Here is a 26,358-nt window from a genome sequence, read left to right as displayed (position 1 = left end):
TGCTTAGGATCGCTTTTCCAATTGCATCCTTCTGATAAAACAGACACTGCTCAGCTCAGGATCTGGGCCGGGGGGGGGGGGGATCCTTCTGACGTTTCACTGACAATGCCAAAGATGGGAGGGGGGAATTCAGGTGCGGAGGAAAGTTGGCATGTCCCCAGGGAGCGACACCCTCCATGCCAACGGCTAAAGGGATGAGAGTGCTTAAAGGAAATTTCTTAAGGAAATTCGGGTGGGGGGCTCTCGGTGGGGAGGGGGCGGCCTGGGGAGCTTCTCCAGCTCAGGAGAGCCAGCAGCCGCGATGGGGCAGCCCCCCCCCCCGTGTGGGTACTTGAGAAGAGTTTTTTTTTTCCCTTCCTGAAGTTGCTGAGAAAGTTTTGGGCCCCAGCTGCATTTCTCTCCCCGTGGGCCTTCCCTTGGCAGCCTGACCTGTTTACTTTCTGCCTGCAGGAAAAGCAATATTTCTCCTTCCCCGGGGAGCTCCTGATGAGGATGCTGAAGATGCTAATTTTGCCACTCATCACCTCCAGGTGAGTGCGGCATCCTTGGGGAAGGGCAGGTGTGTGCAGGGAGGCGGATCAGAGAGGCTCCTGGAGGGCTTGAGTTGCTCGGGCGTCTGGCGGAATAATTGCTACTTGGCGTGGAAGAACCAGCCATCTCTGCTTGGCAGCTGGGGTCACAAGTCACGCCAGCCAACACCACCCCCCCCACCCCCCCGGGAAGCAAAACTTTCCAATTGCAGGGGTTGTGAAGTTTCCTGGCACAGCTGTTTCTGTTTTTGTATTGCAACTATAATCCTGTGGGAAAGATGAAAAGTAAACTTTGATCTGACGCAGGGCAGCCGGAGGGCACCAGGCCAAGGCCAAAGCTGCTGGCATAAGACTATTGTTCGACCCCTGGGCTCTTGGAGGGGTTAATTAAGGTCCTGGATTTGGCAGTCCAGCAGAGAGTTTCTGAAGCATGGTCACTTTAAGACAGGTGGACTTCAACATAGACTTCTAGACTTCAACTAACTTCAACTAACTTTTACATAGACTTCAACTAACTTCGACATAGACTTCTAGACTTCAACTAACTTCTACATAGGCTTTAGACTTCAACTAACTTCAACTAACTTTTACATAGACTTCAACTAACTTTGACATACTGTCAGACATAGACTTCTAGACTTCAACTAATTTCAACTAACTTCTACATAGATTTCTTGACTTCAACTAACATCAACTAACTTCTACATAGACTTCTAAAAAACTTCAATCAACTTCTACACAGACGTCTTGACTTCAACTAACTTCTACATAGACTTCTAGACTTAATAATATAATAATAAATAATAAATTAAATTTATTAGCCGCTCCCTTTCCAGACAGGACTCGGGGCGGCGTACAATGGAGTATATAAAACATAAAACATGTATACAAACACATAAACATACATATATACAGAACATACATGCACGGAGGAGGTAACAAATTACATCACATTGGACAATTAAAAATCACCATTAAAATACCCCAATTGTAAAACACAATTTAAAATTTAAAAATTTAAAAGAACTGTCAGGAGGAGTAAGAAAAATTTACGGTTGAGCCAGGCCAGATAATTGAAAGAGGTGGGTCTTCAACTGTACACGGAAGGAGCGGAGATCGGAAGTAGTCCTGATGTCACGGGGGAGGTCATTCCATAGGGCTGGGCCCATCACAGAGAAGGCTCTGCTCCTGGGTGTCGCCCCCCGACACTGTTTGGCGGACGGCACCCGAAGAAGTCCCTCTCTGTGTGAGCGGATTGGTCGTAGGGATGTATGGGGCAGGATGCGATCCTGCATGTAACTAGGTCCTGTGCCATGAAGCGCTTTAAAGATCATAATCAAAACCTTGAAACGCACTCGGAAGACTACAGGAAGCCAGTGCAGCTCGCGCAGGAGAGGTGTTACAGGGGAGTACCTAGTCCTCCCCATAATCACCCGCGCGGCCGTGTTCTGGACCAACTGCAGTCTCCGAGTGCATCTCAAGGGAAGCCCCATGTAGAGAGCATTGCAGTAGTCCAGGCGAGACGTCACTAGCGCATGGGTGACTGTGCGTAGGGCATCCCGGTCCAATAAGGGGCGCAATTGGCGCATCAGGCGAACCTGATGGAACGCCCCCCTTGCCACGGCTGTTACATGGTCATCCATGGACAGCCGGGCATCTAGGAGGACGCCCAAATTGCGCACCTGTTCCATGGGGGCCAGTTGCACGCCTCCAATGGCCAGAGAAGGAAGCAACTGGTTGAACCGGGAGGCCGGAAGCCACAGCCACTCCGTCTTGGAAGGGTTGAGTTTTAGTCGGTTGTCATCCATCCAGACCCATACGGCCTCCAAACACCGGGACATCATTTCGACGGCCTCATTGGGGTGGTTCGGGGTGGAAATGTATAGCTGAGTATCATCAGCATACAGATGATATCCCACCCCAAAACCACGGATGATCTCGCCCAGCGGTTTCATGTAGGTGTTGAACAGGAGAGGCGAGAGCACCGACCCCTGAGGCACCCCACATGTGAGTGGCCTCCGGGTCGATCTCTGCTCCCCTGCCAACACACGTTGCGTCCGGTCAGAGAGGTAGGAGCCAAACCACCGTAGAACGGTGCCCCTGATTCCCAGCCCCTCTAGCCGGTGCAACAGGATACCATGGTCGATGGTATCGAACGCCGCCGAGAGATCTAATAGGACCAGGATAGAGGAACAGCCCCTATCTCTGGCCCTCCAGAGATCATCAACCAATGCGACCAAGGCCGTCTCCGTGCTGTGCCCGGGTCGGAAGCCGGACTGGCGTGGGTCTAGATAATCATTCTCCTCCAGGTGACGTGGGAACTGTTGTGCTACCACACTCTCTACAACCTTTGCTAAAAAAGGAAGGTTGGAGACTGGACGATAATTGACTAGGTCCATTGGGTCCAGGGAAGGCTTCTTGAGCAGGGGCCTCACCACCGCCTCTTTCAAGGCGGTCGGTAGAAGCCCCTCGCCCAACGAAGCATTCACTAGGCCCAGGAGCCAGTCGCGTGTAACCTCCCAGGATGCCAGTACAAGCCAGGAGGGACACGGGTCCAATAAACATGTGGTAGGTCGCAGACGTCCACGCAACCTGTCCAAATCCTCGATGGCAACCAAGTCAAACTCCTCCCAAGTGGTCCCTCAAGACTTGCCGCGGGCGTCTCAGCTGGACTACTGAAAGGGGCCCATCCCTTCCGGATTTGAGCGACTTTGTCCTGTAGATATTTCCCAAACTCCTCTGCTCTGCCCTGTAAAGGGGCTTCCCGCGGTCTCTCAAACAAGAGAGAGCGAGTCACCCGAAACAGGGCGGCAGGGCGGTTATCTGCGGACGCAATAAGAGCGGCACAATATTGACGTTTGGCCACTCTTAATGCCACAAGGTACGTCTTCAGATATGCTCGTGCCTGTGCTCGGTCGAATTCGGAACGGGAGGATCTCCAACGACTCTCTAGGCGTCTCTTGTGGCGTTTCATCACCCTTAGCTCCTCGGTGAACCAAGGGGCCAGGGTGGTTCGTCGCCGCAGAAGAGGCCGCAAAGGCACCACCCGGTCTAGGGCCCCGGCAGTCGCACTATTCCATGCGTCTACCAGGTCCTCCACTCGGGGGCGGGTCAGGTCCACAGGAGGTGGCCCAAGCTCCGTCTGGAACCTATCTGGTTCCATCAGGCGCTTGGGGCGGAACCATCTAATACCTTCCGGTTCCGCCTCCCCGCAGCGGGGTGTAGCACCGGGGAAGTCAAGCCGGAGAAGTGAGTGATCTGACCATGACAGGGGGGTAATAATTGGATCCCCTATTCCCAGATCACTCGTCCACTGGCCAGAGACAAAGACAAGGTCCAACGTGTGGCCTCCCTCGTGAGTAGGGCCCTGAATTAACTGGGTCAGGTCCATGGCTGTCATGGAAGCCATGAACTCCCGAACCCCCTCAGACGCTTCTCCCATCGACGGCAGATTAAAATCCCCCATCACTAAAAGTTTGGGGGTCTCAACCGCCACCGATGAGATCAGCTCGAGGAGTTCAGGCAGGGCCGCTGGTGTATAGCGAGGAGCCAGGTATACTATCAGCAGGCCCAACTGCCTCCCTGGGCCCCACCTCACGACAAGGGACTCACACCCGGATGTCTGTGGCACAGTGAACTCTCTCGGCTCCAAGTCTTCCCGGATAATCACTGCTACCCCACCGCCCCTTCCCTGGGCCCGAGGCTGGTGAAATGCTCAATAACCTGGCGGGCACATTTCCACGAGGGGTAAACCTCCCTCGTGGCCCAACCAGGTCTCGGTTATTCCTGCGAGGTCCGGCTCCCCCTCCAAAATTAGATCGTGGATGAGGGGGCCTTATTGACAACGGACCTCGCGTTGCATAACAGCAGTCTCAGGCCTTGGGTCTGTAGATCCTGACCACCTAGTATGCAGGGGTTGGTACAAACGACCGGGAATGACCAAAAACCCCGGTCTCCCAACCGACGCGCTCTTAATCTGTCCTCGCACCTGCCCCTCCCCACGACCGTTGGTATCCGGGAGCCCTGCGCAGGAATGCTATCTTCCCTCTCCTCCCCCACTCCGCTCCCTCCTCCTTCGACCACACCTAGGTGCCTGGCTCCCCCATCCCTCCTGACCTGTTCCCCCCCCCCATCCCTATAACCCCTTACAACTTTTAAAAAACATTTAATTAAAAAAACCCTCAACGTGCGCTTCCTCCACCTCTCTGGGTTAACGAACCCGTCCTCAAGGTGGGCCCTCGAGAGGGCAGGAGGCCATAGCTGCGAGAGGGGGGACTCTCGTAGCTGTAGTAGGTCTAGCCTCGTGTATAACATAATTAGACAGGGCCAAGTTCATCAAGTGGGAGCTGTAGATGTTAATATGTATCAGCAGCCGCAGTTCCCACTAAGGGGATGGTCCTGGCAAGAGGATAGTCCAGGCAAGGGGATAGGCTGATGAAAATAGTCCATATCTGGATGGAAATGATGGCTGGTGGAAATATGATAAAGTAGCCAGCTGGTGGATAAAAGATTGCAGCTAAGAAGTAGTTCGTAATAGGTGGTAAGTCATAATAGGCAGTAGGGCAGATAGCCCGTAGTAAGTAGGTGGTAAATGAGTGGGGGGGGGGGTAGTTGTGAGCACAGCAAAGCACTGGGTCTGACCTTCTGCATGGGCCTCTGATGTTCCAGGCCTCCGTTCCATGGCCTGCCTTAGTTGAAAATAGTCCTCTGTCCATTTGGCAACCCATAGGCGTTGTTATTGGGCCCGGGAGGGCTGCATCGGCCTCCCTGCGGCCTCCCTGCAGCCCTTCCATCATTCTTTCAACTCACTACTTCCTCCGGCGCCTCAGGCCTCACTCTCCTTCCCTTCTTCCCTTCGGCGCCTTGGATCTCTGGCCTCCCTCGGGCCTTACATTCCTTCCCACAATCGCCGGCCAGTTTAGAGCTCAGCGATCCGTAGCTCGTAATTTGGGCCGCTCGGCTCTCCTGGGTTGCCACCATCTCTCTAATGTCTCAGGCCAAAATCCGCCCAGTCACACAGTCACGCAGACCACACAGACCACCGCCGCTGTCCTCCGGACTTCTCGCCCCCTCCAATCAAGTCTTTGCCGCCACGCTGCTCCGCTGCTCCGCTGGCGCTGGCGCTCTGTTGCTCTGCCGCTCCAACTCCGATTCAGAGAACGCCAGCCGCCATGCTGGTTTAAAACGCCAGCCGCCATGCCGCCATGCCGCCATGCCGCCATGCCGCGACCGACTGGCGTGCTATCTTCCTCCTGTCCGGCTGCCCGGCCGACCCAACGGGCCAGCTTGGAGCCGGGCAGGGTGCCAGGATATTCGGCGCCAAAAATCCCCGACCCTCAGGGTGGAAATGAGGGTCGGCAGCGTCCCGCCCGTCAAAAAGCCCTCCGCATTTAGCGGAGCTCAGAGGCAGTCCTCCATTCCCTCCGGAAGCTCCTCCTCCTCCTCAACTAACTTCAACTAACTTTTACATAGACTTCTAAAAAACTTCAACTAACTTCTACATATTGTCAGACATAGACTTCTAGACTTCAATTAACTTCTACATAGACTTCTAGACTTCAACTAACCTACATAGACTTCTAGGCTTCAACTAACTAACTTTTATATAGACCTAGATTTCAACTAATTTCTACACAGACTTCTAGACTTCAACTAACTTCAACTAACTTTTACATAGACTTCAACTAACTTCGACATACTGTCAGACATAGACTTCTAGACTTCAACTAACTTCTCATAGACTTTAGACTTCAACTAACTTCAATTAACTTTTACACAGACTTCTAGACTTCAACTAACTTTTACATAGACTTTAGACTTCAACTAACTTCAACTAACTTTTACATAGACTTCAACTAACCTATATAGACTTCAACTAACTTCAACTAACTTTTACATAGACTTTTTAAAAACTTCAACCAACTTCTACACAGACGTCTTGACTTCAACTAACTTTTACATAGACTTCTAAAAAACTTCAACCAACTTCTACATAGACTTCTTGACTTCAACTAACTTTTACATAGACTTTTTAAAAACTTCAACCAACTTCTACACAGACGTCTTGACTTCAACTAACTTAAACCAACTTCTACACAGACTTCTAGACTTCAACTAACTTTTACATAGACTTTTTAAAAACTTCAACCAACTTCTACATAGACTTCTAGAGAATATGAAATAACTTCTACATGGACTTTGGGGGAAATCTTCCACTAACTTCAACATAGCTGGCTGGAGAATTCTGGGAATAGAAGTCCAGTTGTCTTAAAAGTGGCCCGACTTGAGAAACATTTGCCTAACCGAACCTTTGTTGTTATTTCCCAAGTTCAAAGTTTCTTCTTTTTATTTTCCCACACCCAAATCGACTTCCCTTCCTGCCACTGTTGCGACTCGTTGCCAGATGCTCCTGTCTGGATTCATGGCTGCACCCATCCGTTCGGGGAGCCGGTTGACCTTTTCCTCCGGCTGAGTGGCCAGGCGTTCTCCACGTATCACCCGTGGCTCCACTGAGTCAGGACTCTGCTGGGCCCTGTGTTTTTTCAGTCCAATCCCAATCCAAGCCAGCTTCCCCCCCCCCAATAAACACCCTGCGAAGAACATAGAGGGACCCCCGCAGTCTTATCCTGCAGTGCCCAACCTTTGGAAACTGACCGGACCGTGCCCCAAAGTCTCTGATGAGGAGAGAGGCCAAGGCAGCTGGGGCTTGTAGAGCCGGGTGGCTGAAAGTGACCAGCTGTAATAGAACTCCCCCTACTGATCTGGGTTCACGCAACACAGGACAAGCCACCGAAGCCCCTTAAGGGTTAGCCGGTCATCTGTCAGACCTGGGCTGGTGGCCCCTGTCTTCTGGCCCTCACGGGGACCCTGATGTCCTCCATCCAGGCCCTTCATCCCTTCGTAAAGCTTGGAGGTGACCCAAGCATTTTTAAAGTAGATTTTTGTTTAAAATCCTGCCTTTATTATTTTTATAAATAGGAGGTCTACCTTATCCTCCTTCCTCTTCCCATTTTCCCCACCACAACAGCCCTGGGAGGTAGGCTCAGCTGAGAGAGGAGGACTTGCCCACAGTCACCCTGCTGGCTTTCACGCCTAAGGTGGGACTAGAACTCCTCGTCTCCTGGTGATTGGCCCAAAGTCACCTGGGCGGATTTCTTTTTTGTTTTTATTTATTTCTATCTATCCCATCTTTATTATTTTTATAAAGTGGTGAACGTACCTACTATTCCTTTCTCCCCACATCAGCCTTTGTGCCTAAGGAGGGACTAGAACTCCCAGACTCTTGGTGATGGGCCCAAAGTCACCCAGCCACTTTTCACGCCTGAAGCGGGACTAGAACTCCCAGTCTCCCGGTCTAAAGTCACCCAGCCACTTTTCACGCCTAAGGTGGCACTAGAACTCCCAGTCTCCTGGTCCAAAGTCACCCAGCCACTTTTCACGCCTAAGGTGGCACTAGAACTCCTAGTCTCCTGGTCCAAAGTCACCCAGCCACTTTTCATGCCTAAGGTGGCACTAGAATTCCCAGTCTCCCGGTCCAAAGTCACCCAGCGACTTTTCATGCCTAAGGTGGCACTAGAACTCCCAGTCTCCCGGTCCAAAGTCACCCAGCCACTTTTCATGCCTAAGGTGGCACTAGAACTCCTAGTCTCCTGGTCCAAAGTCACCCAGCCACTTTTCACGCCTGAAGCGGGACTAGAACTCCCAGTCTCCCGGTCCAAAGTCACCCAGCCACTTTTCACGCCTAAGGTGGCACTAGAACTCCCAGTCTCCTGGTCCAAAGTCACCCAGCCACTTTTCACGCCTAAGGTGGCACTAGAACTCCCAGTCTCCTGGTCCAAAGTCACCCAGCCACTTTTCATGCCTAAGGTGGCACTAGAACTCCTAGTCTCCTGGTCCAAAGTCACCCAGCCACTTTTCATGGCTGAAGTGGGACTAGAACTCCCAGTCTCCTGGTCCAAAGTCACCCAGCCACTTTTCACGCCTAAGGTGGCACTAGAACTCCCAGTCTCCTGGTCCAAAGTCACCCAGCCACTTTTCACGCCTAAGGTGGCACTAGAACTCCCAGTCTCCTGGTCCAAAGTCACCCAGCCACTTTTCATGCCTAAGGTGGCACTAGAACTCCTAGTCTCCTGGTCCAAAGTCACCCAGCCACTTTTCATGGCTGAAGTGGGACTAGAACTCCCAGTCTCCTGGTCCAAAGTCACCCAGCCACTTTTCACGCCTAAGGTGGCACTAGAACTCCCAGTCTCCTGGTCCAAAGTCACCCAGCCACTTTTCACGCCTAAGGTGGCACTAGAACTCCCAGTCTCCTGGTCCAAAGTCACCCAGCCACTTTTCATGCCTAAGGTGGCACTAGAACTCCTAGTCTCCTGGTCCAAAGTCACCCAGCCACTTTTCATGGCTGAAGTGGGACTAGAACTCCCAGTCTCCTGGTCCAAAGTCACCCAGCCACTTTTCACGCCTAAGGTGGCACTAGAATTCCCAGTCTCCTGGTCCAAAGTCACCCAGCCACTTTTCATGCCTACGGGGGACTAGAACTCCCGGCTTCTACCATGGTGCCATCACCACCAGACCAAACTGCCTCTCTTTTGGCTTCCATCCCCAACCTACACTGGTTGCCGGTTGTTTTCCGGGTGCGATTCAAGGTACTAATTATGACCTTTAAAGCGCTCCATGGCTTAGGCCCAGGGTACCTGCGAGACCACCTACTGCCACCAGTAGCCTCCCACCGTCCAGTACGGTCCCACAGAGTTGGCCTCCTCAGGGTGCCGTCGGCCAGGCAGTGTCGGCTGGTGACCCCCAGGGGGAGAGCCTTCTCTGTGGGAGCGCCTTCCCTCTGGAATGAGCTGCCTCCGGAGCTTCGCATAATCCCTGACCTCCGGTCCTTCCGACGTGCCCTAAAAAGCTGGCTTTTCCAGCAAGCCGGCCTGGCCTGTTAATTTAATCTAATTTTTAAAATGTTAGTGTTATATAAATTGGATTTGGTTTTTTGGATATTTATCTAATTTCCTTTTAACTTTTGGGATGTGTGTTTTTTAATGTTGTACGCCGCCCTGAGTCCTTTGGGAGAAGGGCGGCATATAAATCCAATAAAACTAAACTAAAGTAAACCCTAGTTTCCCTCCAGGCTGTGCAATCCCCTCCTGGGTGCAGAGCCCCCCCCCCATTTCCCTTCAGCTCCGGACAGAAGGAGGCCTGTTTCCCTTCTGAGTGTCCATCAGGTTTGGCCCCAGGCAGCTCCTTGAGGTCATCCAAGGTCTGCCTCCGGCCACCCCGGCTGTGGGTCCATGTGCAGGAGCCCTGGGCAAGGGAGATCCTCCCCCTCCCCTCCCCACACCCCACTGCTTAGCGTCTTTTGATTAGCCCCCCCCCCCGCCTGTTTTCCGCTAACGAGATCAGCGTCACCTCCGTAGATTAGATCCCTTTGACAAAGGCACATTGCCTGAGATGATCCGGATCAGGTCTCCCGCGTCCAGGCTTCAGGAGTAGGGGTGGGTGGGTTTCCCTCTGGGGCAGATACTGGGCCTGGTCTGCCCAGGGAGAACCAGCCCTGAAATTTTCATTTCAACCATCTGCCCCTCGACCCCCCACCCCATTGTGTTCCTTCTCTCTTGTTCAGCACAAGGGTGGAATTCAGGTTTTATAGAATAGCGGGAGTTGGAAGGGACCTTGGAGGCCTTCTAGTCCAACCCCCTGCTCAGGGAGGAGATCCTAGACCAGGGGTGTCCAAACTTGGGAACTTTAAGACTTGTGGACTTCAACTCCCAGAATTCCCCAGCTGAAGTCCACAAGTCTTAAAGTTCCCATGTTTGCCCCCCCTCCCCCCGCACTAGACCACTTGAGGCAAATACCTCCCCAGTCTCTTCTTTAAGAGCCTCCTGGTGACCCACAGAGAGCCCGTGGGCAGCCCCTGGGGGGAGAGGAAAGCGTTTCCCCCTCCCAGGGGCTTTGCAGGGCATGGCCAGAAAGACCGAGGGTCGGATTGCGGCCGTTGCGGCTCCATCTTGCCTTTTTTGACCTCACCCTGGGCCAACCTGAGCCCTTGCTGTTCCCATGCAGGTAGAGGACTGGGGGGGGGGAGGCAGCCCAGATGGCCTTCCCCCCGTCCCCCCCGGTCCCCCTGCCAGTCTCTGCCCATCTGCCCCCTGCAGCCTGATGTCCGGCTTGGCCACCATGGACTCCCACGTCTGCGGCAAGATGGGCCTGCTGACCATCACCTACTACCTCTGGACCACCTTCATGGCCGTCACCACAGGCATCGTGCTGGTCCTCAGCATCCACCCGGGCGCCGCTGCCCAGAAGGAGGAGCACTCGGTGGGCAAAGTGGTGCTCAGCTCAGCCGACGCCCTGCTGGACCTCATCAGGTAGCCGTGCCTGGCCAGCCCCCCTCGGCCCTGGGTGGGGGGCAGGTTCCAGGCAGCTCTCCTTCAGCTTCAGAGGGGGGTTGCCTGGCAGTGGCCAAGGGGGATCGTGCAGGGAGGGCAGCAGTCGGCTGGGGTGGGGCTTGACCGGGTGGGACCCAGCCGAAGGATTTATCCATGGTCTGGAGACCGCCTGACTACGAAGGCTGGAGACCGAAGAGAAGGTGCCCCCCCCCTTGATGGAATGGCTCCCCTTGACTAAATGCTGGTAAAGTTATTTTAAAAAGTCCTAATTTCCCCTTGTTGCGAGCCGAGACAAAGGACGGGAAGACCCCGAGGAGAGGAAGAGGAGGGGGGGGCTGACAGTCGTAGGGGTCTTCCGCCAGGGGCCTCTGACTTCAAAGGTGCAAGTGGTGATTTCTTGAAAGTGTTGAGAAGACGGGTTGAGTCTCCCGTTGCTGGGTGAGGGGCCAATGGGGTCTCCTCCGCAGGGATCATCCGTTGGGTCCAAGGTTTGCTTTAATCCCAAGGTGGGAGGCTCTTTACTAACACACACAGACACACACACAGACACACACAGACACACTTGAGAAAAGGGCCCTGGCCCAAGTGTGAAGCAAGGGGGAAATCAGGAGATTCAGGCAATTGCAAGACTTATTGCAAGCTTAAGCTCTCTGCAAGAATCCGCCCAACTAACAGTCAAGAGAGATGAGCGGGAGATAAGAGCAGAAGGTATTCAAGGCAGGCTAGACTGAGCAGTTTTGTGGGCATGAAGAGACTCAAGAGTTATGACGCATTTCATTCTTCCTCCCTGGTCCTCGCCTACCCCCATTCCTCCTCTTGCTGTCTTCTGCAGAAATATGTTCCCTTCCAACCTGGTGGAGGCTTCCTTCCAGCAGGTGAGCTCCTGGCCCACAGTGGCCTTTCCTCACTCCGGGGTCCCAGCTGCTACTCCCTTAAGACTTGGGGGGTGGCAGGGAGGGGGGAGGGGATACCTGGCCTCCACCCCATCCCTGAATCTGAGTAACCCCTTTGGGCTGGTTTGAGCTTCCCGTCAGAACAGGAGTCAGACATACCAGGGTGGATCCTGGATGGAGGGGGGCCCTAGAGATCGTCTAGCCCACCTCCCTCCTCAGTGTGGGAACCCAAACTCTTCAGCTGCCAGCTGCCTCTGTCAGATACGTTTGATATCTGCGGGGAGCCCTCCCCTCCCTCCCCTCCTCCCTCCCTCTTTTCTTCAGCATCCGATGAAGGGCTGGTGAGAAAATCGGTGTGGAGGGCGATGGAGGGAGGAGCCCACCCCCACCCTGGTCCCTTCCGACCACACCCGATGCCCTCGGTCCTCGGCCTGCAAGCCTCAGAGAAGATTCCCAGCCGATCTCCCGACTTGCTTTGCCTTCCAGTATCGGACTGTCCTCATCCCCGTCGTGAAATCCCCCGGGATCCCGAAGAAGGTCGGCTCCTCTTTCAGCTTCATTTACTTGGTCCCCGATCCTGGGAACCCGGAGATCCAGCATCCCGTTTTGCTGGAGATCACCCCCTCGCCAGAAATGATCTACGAGGCTCTCCCTGGGAGCAACAACGAAATGAACGTCTTGGGCATCGTACTCTTCTCGGCCACGGTCGGTACGTGGTCACTGCTAGGGGCAGGGCAGGCCCCCCCCCACATCTCTGGGGTTCCTTGGGGGGGATGGGGCCCCCTTTTCTTCCTCCCCCTAAAAGAAGGACTGTGGGCACCTTGTCTTAATATTAAATGTAAGAAAATCCCAGGATTTTCTCTATGAAATCAACATACATTGGTTAATATATGAAAGGAGACGTAGGCTTCCTGCAAGCCCAGATACCACATCCCAGAAGCTTTGTTGGTGGGGATGATGGGTGCTGAAGTCCCTGTCATCCCTGTCCCAGCTTGGGCATTTAGGAAAGAAAGACCCTCGACTGCATTTGTGGAGGAAAGACATGCTTCCATCAAGGTCAGGTGGTTGCAGAGGGAGCAAAGCCAGGTCTGAATATTCCTGCTGAACCCAGCAATTTTCCCTTCTCCCAAGTCTCCCCCCTCCTTGGTCCTCTGGCCAGTGTCCGGTGTTACTCAAATCAGGAGTTTTGGTAACAAACTTTGGTGCCTTTTTGGTGGGTCCCCAAGATGCTTTTTCAGGAGGCAACTGGACTGTTCTTTCTTTGAAGAGGTTTCGCTTCTCATCCAAGAAGCTTCTTCAGCTCTGACTGGATCGTGGGGAACGGAAGGATTTACAGTCCTTGCAGACAAAGCTGGTCATTTGCATCCTTTTGGCCACTTGGAGGTTTATCCCAGGTGTCCTCGGGGTCCCCTGAGTGGGGCAAATGGGGGCAGGGCCTTCTTGGGACGGCTGAAGGGACCGTGTGGTAGACTGGAGGTAGATGATGTCATATCCCTCCCCCTCTGTTGAGGGGTCCAAGGGGCCTCAACGACCCTCTAAAAGGATGCAAATGTCCAGCTGTCTGCAAGGAGGAGAAATCAGGGGAGAAATGTTACCCGTTCAGGCAAACTGGTGATTCCGACCATCAGCTTTGTGACAATCAGCTCTGCCAGACAATTTATATTCGCACCATTTATAATCTAAACCATGTGGCACAGCGGTCGTCCCCCCCCGCCCCCCGCTGTTCTACTTATCTTTGCAGGCCCAGAAAAGGCTTCTTTATCCTCCTTTTTCAGCGCTGCGTGGTGGCGCCCGCGGTGGGCCTGTCCCCAAAGCAAACTGGTAGCAGACTTCAGAGCATTTCACCCCTGGTATAAATCCTTCCATTCTCCACCGTCCAGTCAGAGGTGAGGAAGCGTCTTGGATGAGAAGCAAAACTTCTTCAAAGAAAAAAAAACTGAGAGTCCAGTTGCTTCCTGAAAAAGCACCTTTGGGGCAGCCATGGTGTCAGGGTCCCAAACAGCACCCAAAAGTAAATCAGAGTCCGAGGCAAAGGATTCCCCAAAGTCCCAATTGATGAAGAGAGCCATGTTGGCACATCTGGGGAAACCCGAATCTGAAGGCTTCCCGGTTTTCCCCACCCCCAGTTGAAAGTTCAAGATCTTGCCCCCCCCCCACCCCACCCACAAGTCCACCCCATGGTCCAGTCTCCCACTGCCACACTGGGAGCTTCCACCCCTCCAGTTCTGGTCAGGTGCAGAAGTGCAAAGACAAAGGATGATGACCTTGGCTTTCTAAAAAGAATGTTGTTATGGCTACATAGCATCTCACTCCGTACAATCCCCCCCCCCCCATTTCCCCACCATAGAAAATGCATAGCAGAAGAATAGAAAGTGTGGCAGGCCACAGACTCAAAAGAAAAGATGGCTGCAATCCTGCCTCATGGCCAGGATGAGGGAGAATCTCCGTAGAGACTCTTTGGTGGGCAAAGTTGCCTTCTGTTCTGCCCTCGTGCCCTTGGATCCCTCAACCTGTTTTCTCCAATGGGCCCCCAGTCTGGTTCCTTCATCCCCCCTCCCTGATCTACTCCCCCCTCACCCCCCGCTTTCTACGGCAGGATGCCATCAATGTGAAGCGAAGCTTGAAAGGGCTGTGAGAGATCTGGCAGCACAATAGCAAGAGCCCTTAGACTTATATACCGCTTCACAGCGCTTTTACAGCCCTCTCTAAGCGGTTCACAGAGTCAGCCTCTTTCCTTCCTTCCTTCCTTCCTTCCTTCCTTCCTTCCTTCCTTCCTTCCCACTTAGACTTCTATATCGCTTCACAGCGCTTTTACAGCCCTCTCTAAGCGGTTCACAGAGTCAGCCTCTTTCCTTCCTTCCTTCCTTCCTTCCTTCCTTCCTTCCTTCCTTCCTTCCTTCCTTCCTTCCTTCCCACTTAGACTTATATACCGCTTCACAGCGCTTTTACAGCCCTCTCTAAGCGGTTCACAGAGTCAGCCTCTTTCCTTCCTTCCTTCCTTCCTTCCTTCCTTCCTTCCTTCCTTCTCACTTAGACTTCTATATCGCTTCACAGTGCTTTTACAGCCCCTTTCTAAGCGGTTCACAGAGTCAGCCTCTTGTTCCCCCCAACCATCTGGGTCCTCATTTCACCCACCTGGGAAGGAGGGAAGGCTGAGTCAACCTTGAGCTAGTCAAGAATGAACTGCTGGCAGTGGGCAGAGTTAGCCTGCAATGCTGCTTTCTCACCACTTGGAGGGACTGAGGGAAGGAAGGAAGGAAGGAAGGAAGGAAGGAAGGAAGGAAGGAAGGAAGGAAGGAAGGAAGGAAGGAAGGAAGGAAGGAAATTTAGAATGATGAGGGATGGAGGGCAATAGCAAGAGCTCTTACACTTATATACCGCTTCACAGCACTTTACAGCCCTCTCTAAGCGGTTCACAGAGTCAGCCTTTTGCCCCCAACAATCTGGGTCTTCATTTTTACCCACCTCAGAAGGAGGGAAGGCGGAGTCAACCTGGAGCCTGGTGGGATTCCACTTGCTAAATGGCAGGCAGCCGGCAGGCAGCAGAAGTCGCCTGCAGTGCTGCATTCTAACCACTGGGCCACATGGCTCAGGGCCCTCCTGGAGTCCGGTGGGCTTGGCAGGGAGGTGGATGTGCCTAAGGAAGGTCATTTCCAGCGCACCCTGCATGGCTGGCTCTTCCCTCGTGGCATCTCAACCGTGGAGGGAAGGACCCTTCCCTTGGGTGGCCTTCCTCTCTGCAAGACTTCAGGAGGTTTTCGTGGCCAAGGGGTGGGCGGGAATCGCCCTCCCTCCCTCCTTCCTTTCCGGCCTGGTTTTCACCGGGGACTCCTGGTGGTCTCCCTCCCAGTCAAAAATGAACGGGGGTCCCCCATAACGAGGGCCTAACCCTGGTTCTCCTTCCAGGCCTCCTCCTGGGGAAGATGGGGGAGCGTGGGGCGCCCCTGGTAAACGTCTGCCAGTGCCTGAATGAGGCTGTGATGAAGATTGTGGCCATGGCGACATGGTAAGTCCCCCCCCCCCAGGCCAAGCAGCGTTGCCCCCGGTCGTCAGAGGGGCAGCCAGCTCAAGGGTCCCCCCTGCCGGCCTTTCCAGCCCCCCCTCCCAGATTCCCCAGTCGTGTTGAAAGTGGGGGGAAGGTCTGGGGCAGCCGCTTTCCTTGGGGGCACAATGCCAGTCCTTGTTAGAGCTGGCGCCCAGGTGTAGTGCTTGCACACCTGCCGGGAAGGAGTGTGCCAGGCAGGGAGGCTGGTGGTTGGTGGAAGCGCTTGGGGAGTGGCAGGGCTGCCAGGTGGAGCCAGAGAAGGACGATGGCCGGCTGAACGAATCCCACGTTATTGTAGGTCTCTGCATGAAGAGAAACGTGCAACTCTGCCAGCACCAAAGCTCCCCTGTCCCTTTTGCCAGCTGTTATGCAGCGGTGGGCTGCCTGACCCCCCTCCTATCCGGCCACCCCTTGTGCTGCCCCAGCTCTGCCCTGGGTCAGTGGGCAGCTGTGCCCAGGCCAGGCCCCCAAGCAAGGCTACCAAGGTGGGATGGGAAGCAGGAACACGGAGGTCCCCCTGGATCCCTCGCTTTGCCTGGAGGAATCCCCAGGGAGCCCTTGTTCCCTCCCTCTCTGGCAAAGGGGGCTTCTCTTCCCATGGCCGGCTGTGCAGCCTTCAGGACAGTGAGAGATATGGAGGAGGGGGAGGGGGGGAGGAAGAAGAGGAGGAGGAAAGGAGCAAAAGGAGAAGGAGAGGGAGGGAAGAAGGTGAGGAGGATGAGGAGGAGAGGGAGGGAGGGGAGAGGAGGAGGGGGAGCAAAAGGAGAAGGGGAGGGAGGGAAGAAGGTGAGGAGGATGAGGAGGAGAGGGAGGGAGGGGAGAGGAGGAGGGGGAGCAAAAGGAGAAGGGGAGGGAGGGAAGAAGGTGAGGAGGATGAGGAGGAGAGGGAGGGAGGGGAGAGGAGGAGGGGGAGCAAAAGGAGAAGGGGAGGGAGGGAAGAAGGTGAGGAGGATGAGGAGGAGAGGGAGGGAGGGGAGAGGAGGAGGGGGAGCAAAAGGAGAAGGGGAGGGAGGGAAGAAGGTGAGGAGGATGAGGAGGAGAGGGAGGGAGGGGAGAGGAGGAGGGGGAGCAAAAGGAGAAGGGGAGGGAGGGAAGAAGGGGAGAGGAGGAGAGAAGGAAGGAGAAGGAGGAAGGAGGAGAGGGAAGGAAGGAGAGAGGAGATAGGAGGAAACGAAGAAGGAGGAAAGGGAGGGAAGGAGGTAAGAGGAGGAGGAGGAGGAGGAAGAGAAAGATGAGAAGAAGGTCCTTATGGCTATTGGTGAGGTGGGCCAAGGAGCCCATGGATCTCTGGGGACTCAGAAGGGGGGTACAAGGGTGAGGGCAAACCTCCCAAGAGAATTCGGGGCATCAGCCCTTGTCCTGGGGATCCCAGGCTGGCCACTGGGGAGCCCTGACTGCTAGGAGGCCTCTTGGTGGCCACCAGGAGCCTCTGGCTACCAGGCCTTCGGGTGTCCTGGACCTCAGAGGGCAGGTGGCCTTGGCCAGCCCACCTTCCCCTCTGCCCGGGAGCCCCTGCCTGCCTCTCCAGCCAACCTTCCCTCCCCCCCCCAATCGTGCCCTGGGGATCCGGCCTCTGCCCCCATCCACCCTTGCCCAGCAGAGGGGGGGAGGCCCCTCCCGACAGGCTCCCGGGGCCAATTCCGCTGCCTCCCGTGTGCAGGTACTTCCCCTTCGGGATCGTCTTCTTGATCGCCGGGAAGATCTTGGAGATGGAAAACCCAGCGCTGACGGGGAAGAAGCTGGGCCTCTACGCCATGACGGTGGTGACCGGGCTGGCCATCCACGCCCTTTGCGTCCTGCCCCTCCTCTTCCTCATCCTGACCCGGAAAAACCCCTTCCTCTTCATCCGGGGGATCCTCCAAGCGCTGCTGATCGCCCTGGCCACCTCCTCCAGGTACCGACCCCCGCAAGGGCAGCCAACTGGTGGGTCAGACGGGCTGCGGGGCTCCCTCTTTTGCCTTCTGCTTCCCTCGGGGCACAGTGGCCACGATGCTGCCCCCTTGAAGGACCCACCGGCCTAGGAAGCCTCTGACGTCTCCAAGGGCAGCCAACGGAGGGGCCTGGCACGACTTCATCCCGATCCCCAAGGTGCCTTTTCAGGAAGCAACTGGTCTTTATGGTTTTTCTTTGAAGGCGTTTGGAAGGATTTATCCTCCTTGCAGGCAGCTGGTCATTTGCACCCTTTTCAGAGAGCCGTTGAGGCCACTTGGGGGTTTTTTATCTGTGTCCTCAAGGTCACCAGAGTGGTGCAAACGGTTCCTGTAGTCTATAGTTTTTCTCGGATTTCCAGAATAATTGCAGAGTAGAAGAACCATTTGCACTACTCGGGTAACAGATAAATCTCCAGGCAGCCTCAACAACCCTCTAAAAGGAAGCAAATGACCAGCTGTGTGCAAGGAGGATAAATCCTTCCCACCATCCAGTCAGAGCTGAAGAGAAGTGAAACCTCTTTCAAGAATAACCAGAAAGTCCAGTTGCCTCTTGGTTTAGGACAATCATGAGTTGGATGATTGAGAATCTCCATAGACATTCATCCCTATGTCAGTCGTTAAATGAAGCTCCCCTGTTCAGAGGCAGTTTAACTGTCAAAGCCACATCCAGAAGACAGGCCTGAAGGGAGCAGCGTTCCTGGGAATGTCTCAGTAACACTTCAAGGTGAGGAGGAAGCAGGTTGGGTCTCACTGGTCCTCTCCAGCGGAGCTCCCTCTGCAGCCTTCCCAGGATAACAGAGTTGGAAGGGACCTTGGAGGTCTGCCAGTCCAGCCCCCTGCTTGAGCAAAAGACCCTCCCCCATTCCAGGCAGGTGGCCGTCCAATATCTTCTCAGAAACCTCCAGTGATGAATCACCCACAACTTCTGGTGGCAACTTCTGTCCCACTTGTTCCCTGTTCTCTTTGTTAGGAAGTTTCTCCTCAATTCCAGGTCGCTTCCCTCCTTGATCGGCTTCCACCCGTCGCTTCTTGTCCTGCCTTCGGTTGCTTTGGAGAAGGGGTGGACACCCCCTCCCCCCCTTCTTCTTCTTCTTCTTCTTCTTCTTCTTCTTCTTCTTCTTCTTCTTCTTCTTCTTCTTCTTCTTCTTCTTCTTCTTCTTCTTTGGGGCAGCCCCTCAGAGGCTGGAAGGCTGCTATTGTGCCACCTCCCTTTCTTCTTCTCATGAAGCTCAGCATTGGTCCTTCCAAGCCCTTGGAGCTCTTGCAGAGGAATTCCAAGGGTGGGGAGGACGGGAATCTTTTGGCTCCCCACTTCCCGCCCAGGGACTCCCCCACAGTTTGTTCACACCGTAGGAAGCACCAGGGTTTGCGTCTCGAGGGGGGAGCGGGGAGGCCTTTTCCCTTCTGCCTGCGCACTTGTGTTGAGGACGCGGCCTGTTCTCCTCCCTGCTTGTTTCCGCCGTGTCTCCCGGTTCTGGGGGGGAACAGGGCTTCCCTTAACAAGCGCCCCCCCCTCCGTCTCTCCCAGTTCAGCCACGCTGCCCATCACCCTGCGGTGTCTCCTGGAGAACAATCGGATTGACAAGCGCATCGTCCGCTTCATCCTCCCAGTCGGAGCGACCATCAACATGGATGGGACGGCGCTCTATGAGGCGGTGGCCGCCATCTTCATCGCCCAAGTGAACGAGTACGACCTCGACCTGGGACAGCTCATCACCATCAGGTAAGGGTCGGCTTCTCCTCTGCCCAGCGGCCAGCTCAGCCCTTCGACTGTTTCAGACGCCGCTGCCAGGATTAGAATAATTCTAAGAGTCAGAAGGGACTTTGGAGGTCATCTAGTCCAACCCCCCCTTGGCCCAAGCAGGAGACCCCACGCCAATTCTGACAGATGGCAGTCCAGCCTCGTCTTGAAAGTCTCGAGTGATGAAGCTCCCACAACTTCCGAAGGCAACTTCTCTTCCATGGGTTGATGGTTCTCACGGTCAGGAAATCCCTCCTTATTTCCAGGTTGAATCTCTCTCCTTGGTCAGCTTCCATCCATTGTTTATTATCTGGCCTTTGGGTGCCTTGGAGAACAGCTTGATCCTTAACTCCTCTCTGTGGCAGCCCCTCCAATATCGGAAGGCTGCTCTCCTGCCTCCCCTGGTCCTTCTCTTCCCTGGACCAGCCATGCCCAGTTCCTGCATCCGTTCCTCGTATGCTTAACCTCCATGATTACTCATGGCTGTGTCCAAACCAGGATCCTCCGGCTTCACTTAAGGGGCCACGGTGAGGAAGGTGGGGGGGGGGCAGGTCCCCACCACACGGCAGGCATTGTGGAGTGAAACCGGGGAGGGGAGCCTGTCAGGAAGAAGCAAGCGGAAGAGCTCCGAGTGGTGGGGTGGCCTAGAAGTGGAGCTCTCAACTCACAATCTGGAGTTTGATCCTAGGTAGAGGCAGATATTTCTCTCTCTGGGCACGATGAGAATACATCTGCTGAACAAAACTCCGCATTGGCGACAGGAAAGGCATCCAGCCAGTATACAGTCAGCTCCAGTTGCCCAGACTCCATCCCGCGAGGGATTAAGGGGTCATGAAAAGAAGATGACAATAGCATTTGGGGTAATTTTACATGTGCGTCGGTCAGCTGTTGTTTGCAAGGTCCTGCTGGCATCCTCTGCTTCTCTCTGTCCCCACAGCATCACAGCCACGGCCGCCAGCATCGGGGCTGCCGGGATTCCCCAGTCGGGCCTGGTCACCATGGTCATCGTGCTCACCTCCGTCGGCCTCCCCACCGAAGACATCACCCTCATCATCGCCATCGACTGGGCCCTGTGAGCCCCCCCTCCCCCCCTCCCGGCCCCTCGGTTTCTGTGCTTCTCTGGGAGGCTCCGGGGGGGGAGGGAGGACGAAAGAGATGCCCAGCTCAGGGTGGGGGTCTTTGGTGCCCCCTCGGCTGGGGCTTTGCTTGCAGACGTCTCATGCCCCGACTAGGGAACGACCTCAGTGTAAGCAGGCAGCAAACCCCCACTGAGGATGGTCCTAGGCTGCTGGGCAATGAGAACCCTTCATGAATTCTGCACGATGAAGAGAGCTAAGCCCCATTCTCCCCCTCGAGTGAGTGGTGAGTGGGGAAATCCCTTCCTTCCTTCCTCTTTCTTTCTTTCTTTCTTTCTTTCTTTCTTTCTTTCTTTCTTTTTCCCCTCTCTTTTTCTTTCTTTCTTTCTTTCCTTCCTTCTTCCTTCCTTCCTCTTCCTTTATTTCTTCCTTTCTCCCTCTCTTTTTTCTCTCTTTCTTTCTTTCTTTCCTTCCTTCCTCTTTATTTCTGTCTTTTCCCCTCTCTCTTTTTCTTTTTCTTTCTTTCTTTCCATCCTTCCTTCATTCCTTCTTTCTCCTTCTTCCTTCCTTCCTTTCTTTATTTCTTTCTTTCTCCCTCTCTTTTTTTCTCTCCTTCCTTCCTTCCTTCCTTCTTTCCTTGTCCAGCTTGGCACAAAACAGCATAGGCGTCACTTGGAGGACATCCGGAGTAGATGCCTTCAGAGGTTCCTCCGTCCTCCCAGTCCTCCTTGTCCCAAAGGTGGGTTTTTTTTTCAGGAGGCAACTGGACTTTCTGGTTTTTCTTTGAAGACATTTTGCTTCTCACCCCAGAAGCTTCTTCAGCTCCATGTGGCCTCAATGACCCTCTAAAAAGGATGCAAACGGCCAGCTTTGCCTGCAAGGAGCATCAATCCTTCCCTTCCCCACCATTCAGTCAGAGCTGAAGAAACTTCTTGGATGAGGAGCGAAACGTCTTCAAGGGAGAAAAACCCCAGAAACTCCAGTTGCCTCTTGGAAAAGAAAAAACACCTTTGGGACCCCGAGAAACACGGAAACTCCAGATGTTCCTTCAAGGAATCCTTTGTTTCCCCAAAAAAGGTTTTTTTTTGTTTTTGTTTTTGTTACAAATTTTAAAACCTCTTTGCAAACAAAGTGTCATCTGGGTTTTTTCCCCCTTTTTACATTCTCTCTTATACATAATTATTTTTAAACCAATGATCATTTCCAATTTCGGCCCCATTATTTTCCTCCCATATTTCCATCTTAAATGTAAATTATTCTTAACACGTGAACAAAATCATTTTTCACCCTTTCAGAAAAAACTATACCGACCTTATCATTTCATTTTCCATTTGTTATTTCTGATTTCTGTATGTAGCCGATATCATCAAGTTCCATTTTAATATAACAAGCATTTTACTTAATTGATTATCGACACGTAACAAGGTTATCTTAAATGTTAAATATATATCATCAGCAGTATCAACATATTTCATTTTCTACTAATATCTTTCTTTTCTACCTTCCTCCTTTCCTAGCCATTTTCTTGCTCTCTTTGCTGTACTATTTTTCTTCCCTTTTCTCTTTTTCCTTCCCCCTTTTTTCCATTTTATATGTCTTGTACCTTTTCTTCTGAGTTTCCCCACTCATTCTTCCATAAGTTATTTGAGCAACCCTCCCCTTCAAGGAATCCTCCTGGGGGAGGCCCTTGGGATCCATTCTCTGGAATCTCCGGTGGGGGGAGGGATCCCCCATTGATTCCCCTGTGCTTCCCTCCCCAGGGATCGGCTACGCACCATGACCAACGTCCTGGGAGACGCGCTGGCGGCCGGGATCATCGCTCACATCTTCCGGAAGGACTTTGCCCCAAAGGTAACACCAGGAAGGGCTGGGGATCAGAAGCCCCCTGAGCACCCGGGGAGGCTGCTGGCTCTACTCCCCCCTTTCTCCTTCTTCTCCCACCACAAAGGACCCCGAGAATCCCCATCCTCAGGACCCCAGGGCGCCAGGGGTGGAGGAGACCCTGATGGGACAGAACGGCATCTGTGAGGTGTGAAGACTCTGCTTCCCACCACCCGTGACATCCAGGGGGGGGCAGTGCTGTTGCCAGCTCCCTTCGACTCTCCAGGACCCTCGAGAAGGAAGACTGAAAAGCCCCCCCCCCCACTCTCCTCAGCCCCACCTGAAACCCCTTTAGCTGAAGCCAAGAATCGGGGCCACCAGAAGAGACGCCTGAGAGGTTGCTGGCCTTTTCTGAAAAACGAATATTGGACTGTTGGCTCCTTTTTTTAATTTTACTTTTTTGATAACAAAAGCAAAACCTTTTCATGGGCTTCCTTAGTCCTCATCCCTGAGACGCCTTCCAAAAGAACCCTCCGGCCTTCCGGTTCTAAAAACGAAGGAATGTGTTTTCTAAGCAGGGGGAGAAGATGATGCAAAACAGAACGTGTCAAGGAGAGAAGCAACTTAGAACGGGGGAGAAACTTCCTGACAGTGAGAACAATTAACTAGTGGAACAACTTGCCTCCAGAAGTTGTGAATGCCCCAACACTGGAAGCCTTTAAGAAGATGTTGGATAGCCATTTGTCTGGAACGGTATAGGGTTTCCTGCCTAGGCAGGGGGTTGGACTAGAAGACCTCCAAGGTCCCTTCCAACTCCATCCTATTCTATTCTTATTCTATTCTACATTCTATTCCTATTCTTTCCTATTTCTATTCTATTCCTATTCTATTTCTCTTCTCTTCTTTGCCAGCAGGCTGCAGCCCTTCCAGGGGTCCCAGGCACCCAGGGGGTCTTGCCAAGTGCTTCCCACAAGTATCCTCTCTATCTAGCTTGTCCTTCATACTCACACAAACACACACACACAGAGTTGGCAGCAGAGGCCGAGAGTTGTGAGTCCACGGAGAACAATCCATCAGTGGGGCAATTGTCCCCCAGAGGTTGTGGGGGCTCCACTGGAGGCCTTTAAGAAGAGACTGGAGAGCGTGGAAATGGACAGATGAGACCCTTGAGGACAAAGGACAAAGAGGAATCTGTGTCCTTCAAGACATGGAGGCGATTTTATGATTGGTTAGAAAAGGGATATGAATAAAAGATTACAGATCAAGCGACACCATGACACCAAGGGGAGGGAGAGGGAAAAACAGAAAAGCATTAATATACAAACATACAGTTAAAAGATGACATATGGGTAACTATTACAATGAAAATAAAACGTGGAAGAGGGAATTTATTTCTATGTAAATATGGAACTGAATTTGCTTGAATTCCTCCCCAAAAATCCATCAGAGTGAAGAAGAAAATAAGTAAACACAACAGCGGAAGGAGGGAGGAAGGAGAGGATAAAAGAAGAGACTGGAAAACCGCTTGTCTGGAATGGCAGAAGGTCTCCTGCTTGAGAAGGGGGCTGGACTAGAAGACCTCCAAGGCCCCTTCCAACTGCCACCCTCTATGCTGAGTCCCCGTGGAAAGGGGCAGAAAGGAGAGACGACCAGGGACAGGAGGGACTCAGAGGGCGAGACAGTCCTGGATGAGCTCACACTGGGAGGGCTGCAGGGAAGAATTTGTGGGGGGCTGATTGAGATGTTTCTCTGCCACCCAAGCCGGAATGTTCTCAACTGCTCCGGGGGTTTCATGCATCAATTCACACCTGTGGCTGAGAAAGACAATTGTAGCTGGGCACAGCCAGTGTGGCTCACTTCCGGAAGAGACACTTTCTCTCTCTCTCTCTCTCTCTCTCTCTCTCTCTCTCTCTCTCTCTCTCTCTCTCTCTCTCTCTCTCTCTCTCTCTCTCTCTCTCCCTCCCTCCCTCCCTCCCTCCCTCCCTCCCTCCCTCCCTCCCTCTCTCTCTCTCTCTCTCTCTCTGCAGTTCTCACCTTTGCAGGTGAAAGGCTCAGCCCGGGGTCTCTTCTGGCCCCAAGTGGGAACCTCATGAGGAGACCTTCCACCCTGCAAACTCCATGAAGGATTGCTCAATTCCGAAGCGCCTTTGCTCCGTCCGGAGGAGCCCAGGGGTCCTGAAATCTCAAATGGAACCGCCTCAACCCTCATTCACAATATTTCGAGCGAGGGGGCTGAAGGCGTTTCCTCTGCTGGCTCTGGGAAATGATGCTGACCGAGCTCATCAACATGAAAACAAGAGTCATGATTTTGACAGAGAAGGTCAGGAACCTCGGCTTCAGGAAAGGCTGAGGGACGTGGGAGGTTACGGCCGATGCAAGCCGGGCAATCGAGACAGCCAGAGGATTCCACAAAGGAGTGACTATCAGTTTCAACCACGATAGGGTCGGGGTTTTGTGTGGAAAGATGTTAGAAGGTCTCCTTGTCCTGGGGAGAAGCCAAGGTGGAGGTCAGGAAGCCCCAGAATGCAGAGGAGCAGAGGGGCTCCAGGCTGGCAAAGGGGGTGGGGAGGGGGAGATGTCAAGGCCCTGAGGATTTAATAGCTGCCAGCTGATGTAAAATGTAATTTGTAAGCTGAAGGCAGGGCTGATGAAACAAGGTTGATTCATTGCAGCTCTGGCACAACCCTCTTAGGACTCTGGTGGGAGGGCCACACAAGTCCATGTACAGGTGGCTCTTAGAGGGTGCTTTTTCTCTCCTTCTCGGGGTGTATTCCGTTCTCTCCTTGTGTCCGTAGTGAACGGGAAGGGATTTTATCTTCTGCATGGCTTTGCCTGTATATAGTTGTAAATAAACCACTGTTAATTGTCTTAAGGCTCTGTGTGCTGTGTTAATGCTCCTGGGTGTATCAAAGAATACTAGTCACGCTGCCAAAACTCTTGACAGGAGACGAGTCTAAATCCACTCCCCTTATTTTGTCAACCTCCGTGTAGAATGGATACCTTAAGGAAGCCGGATTGTAAGAAGATGCACGGGGCTTGAAAAGCGAAAGAAGGAACCTCAGTGGTCGCCTCTGATGACGCTATCTCGATAGCCAAAATTACATACGATCTGCAAACTCTACTAATAAAAGTTGAAGGAACAGAGTGAAAAGGGGGACTGTTAAATTTAAGGAAAACTAAAATAATGATAGAACAGACAGCCCCGAAATTCAAAATGAAATGAACCGAACGGTGCAGAGCCAAAGGTGCTTTTTTTTCAAGTGGCAACTGGAGTTTCTGGTTTTTATTTGGAGACGTTTTGCTCCAATAAGCTTCTTCAGCTCTGACTGGATGGATTTACCCTCCTTGCAGACAAAGCTGGTCATTTGCATCCTTTTAGAGAGTCATTGAGGCCACGTTGGGGTCTCCCTGCGTCCTCAGGGTCTGCTGCAAATGGGAGTGGAGCTTTCTTGGAGCTGCTGAAAGAATTGTGTTGTGGAGCTGTGCTTTCCGGAGGGTGTTTCCCGCCCTGCTGTGTCCCTTCCCTGTTGAACCCAAGAGTGACCCTGGGCAGCCCTGAGGACACAGGGAAACCTCCGAGTGGCCCAACAGCTGATGTTGTTGAACGGCTGGTGTTGGAGGAAGCTCTTGAGAAGGTCACAGATGGCCAAGAGAGAAAGCAAAGGGGTGACGGGGCAAATTAACCTCAAGGATTCTCTCGTGGCAGAAATGATTGTTTCAAATTATCATGTTTAGACAAAGGCTGAGCTCCCTTGAAAGACAAATCCATCATGCGAGGAAAGATGGAAGGAAAGAGAAGCGAGAGAAGAAAGAAGAGGCCACTTCCATGTCGCATCTCGTGCCAATGTGCATCTTACAGAAATGTTCAACATGCACAATTTTCTAGACAGATTTCAGAAATTCCTCTAGTGCTGAGTCAGAGACAGAGAGAGAGAG

The 26,358-nt window shown here is 53.2% G+C and overlaps 1 protein-coding gene across 1 annotated transcript; it reads left to right on the top strand.

Moving 5' to 3' along the window:
- Nucleotides 1-454: 454 nt before the first annotated feature.
- LOC309384667 (excitatory amino acid transporter 5-like) lies at nucleotides 455-26,105 on the top strand (the record flags this gene model as incomplete). The annotated part of the gene is made up of 12 exons (XM_081938384.1): nucleotides 455-530; nucleotides 10,682-10,894; nucleotides 11,748-11,790; nucleotides 12,295-12,517; nucleotides 15,715-15,814; nucleotides 17,514-17,747; nucleotides 19,313-19,507; nucleotides 20,463-20,597; nucleotides 22,362-22,452; nucleotides 22,550-22,630; nucleotides 24,502-24,742; nucleotides 25,843-26,105. Exons 1-12 carry the CDS (start codon nucleotides 487-489, stop codon nucleotides 26,103-26,105), a joined length of 1,863 nt encoding a protein of 620 aa, XP_081794510.1. The 5' UTR covers nucleotides 455-486.
- Nucleotides 26,106-26,358: the final 253 nt, after the last annotated feature.

This window comes from Natrix helvetica, assembly GCF_964273705.1.
Source record: "Natrix helvetica genome assembly, chromosome: 1".
Classification (NCBI taxonomy): Eukaryota; Metazoa; Chordata; class Lepidosauria; order Squamata; family Natricidae; genus Natrix; species Natrix helvetica.
This window is presented reverse-complemented; position numbering and strand designations above follow the sequence as displayed.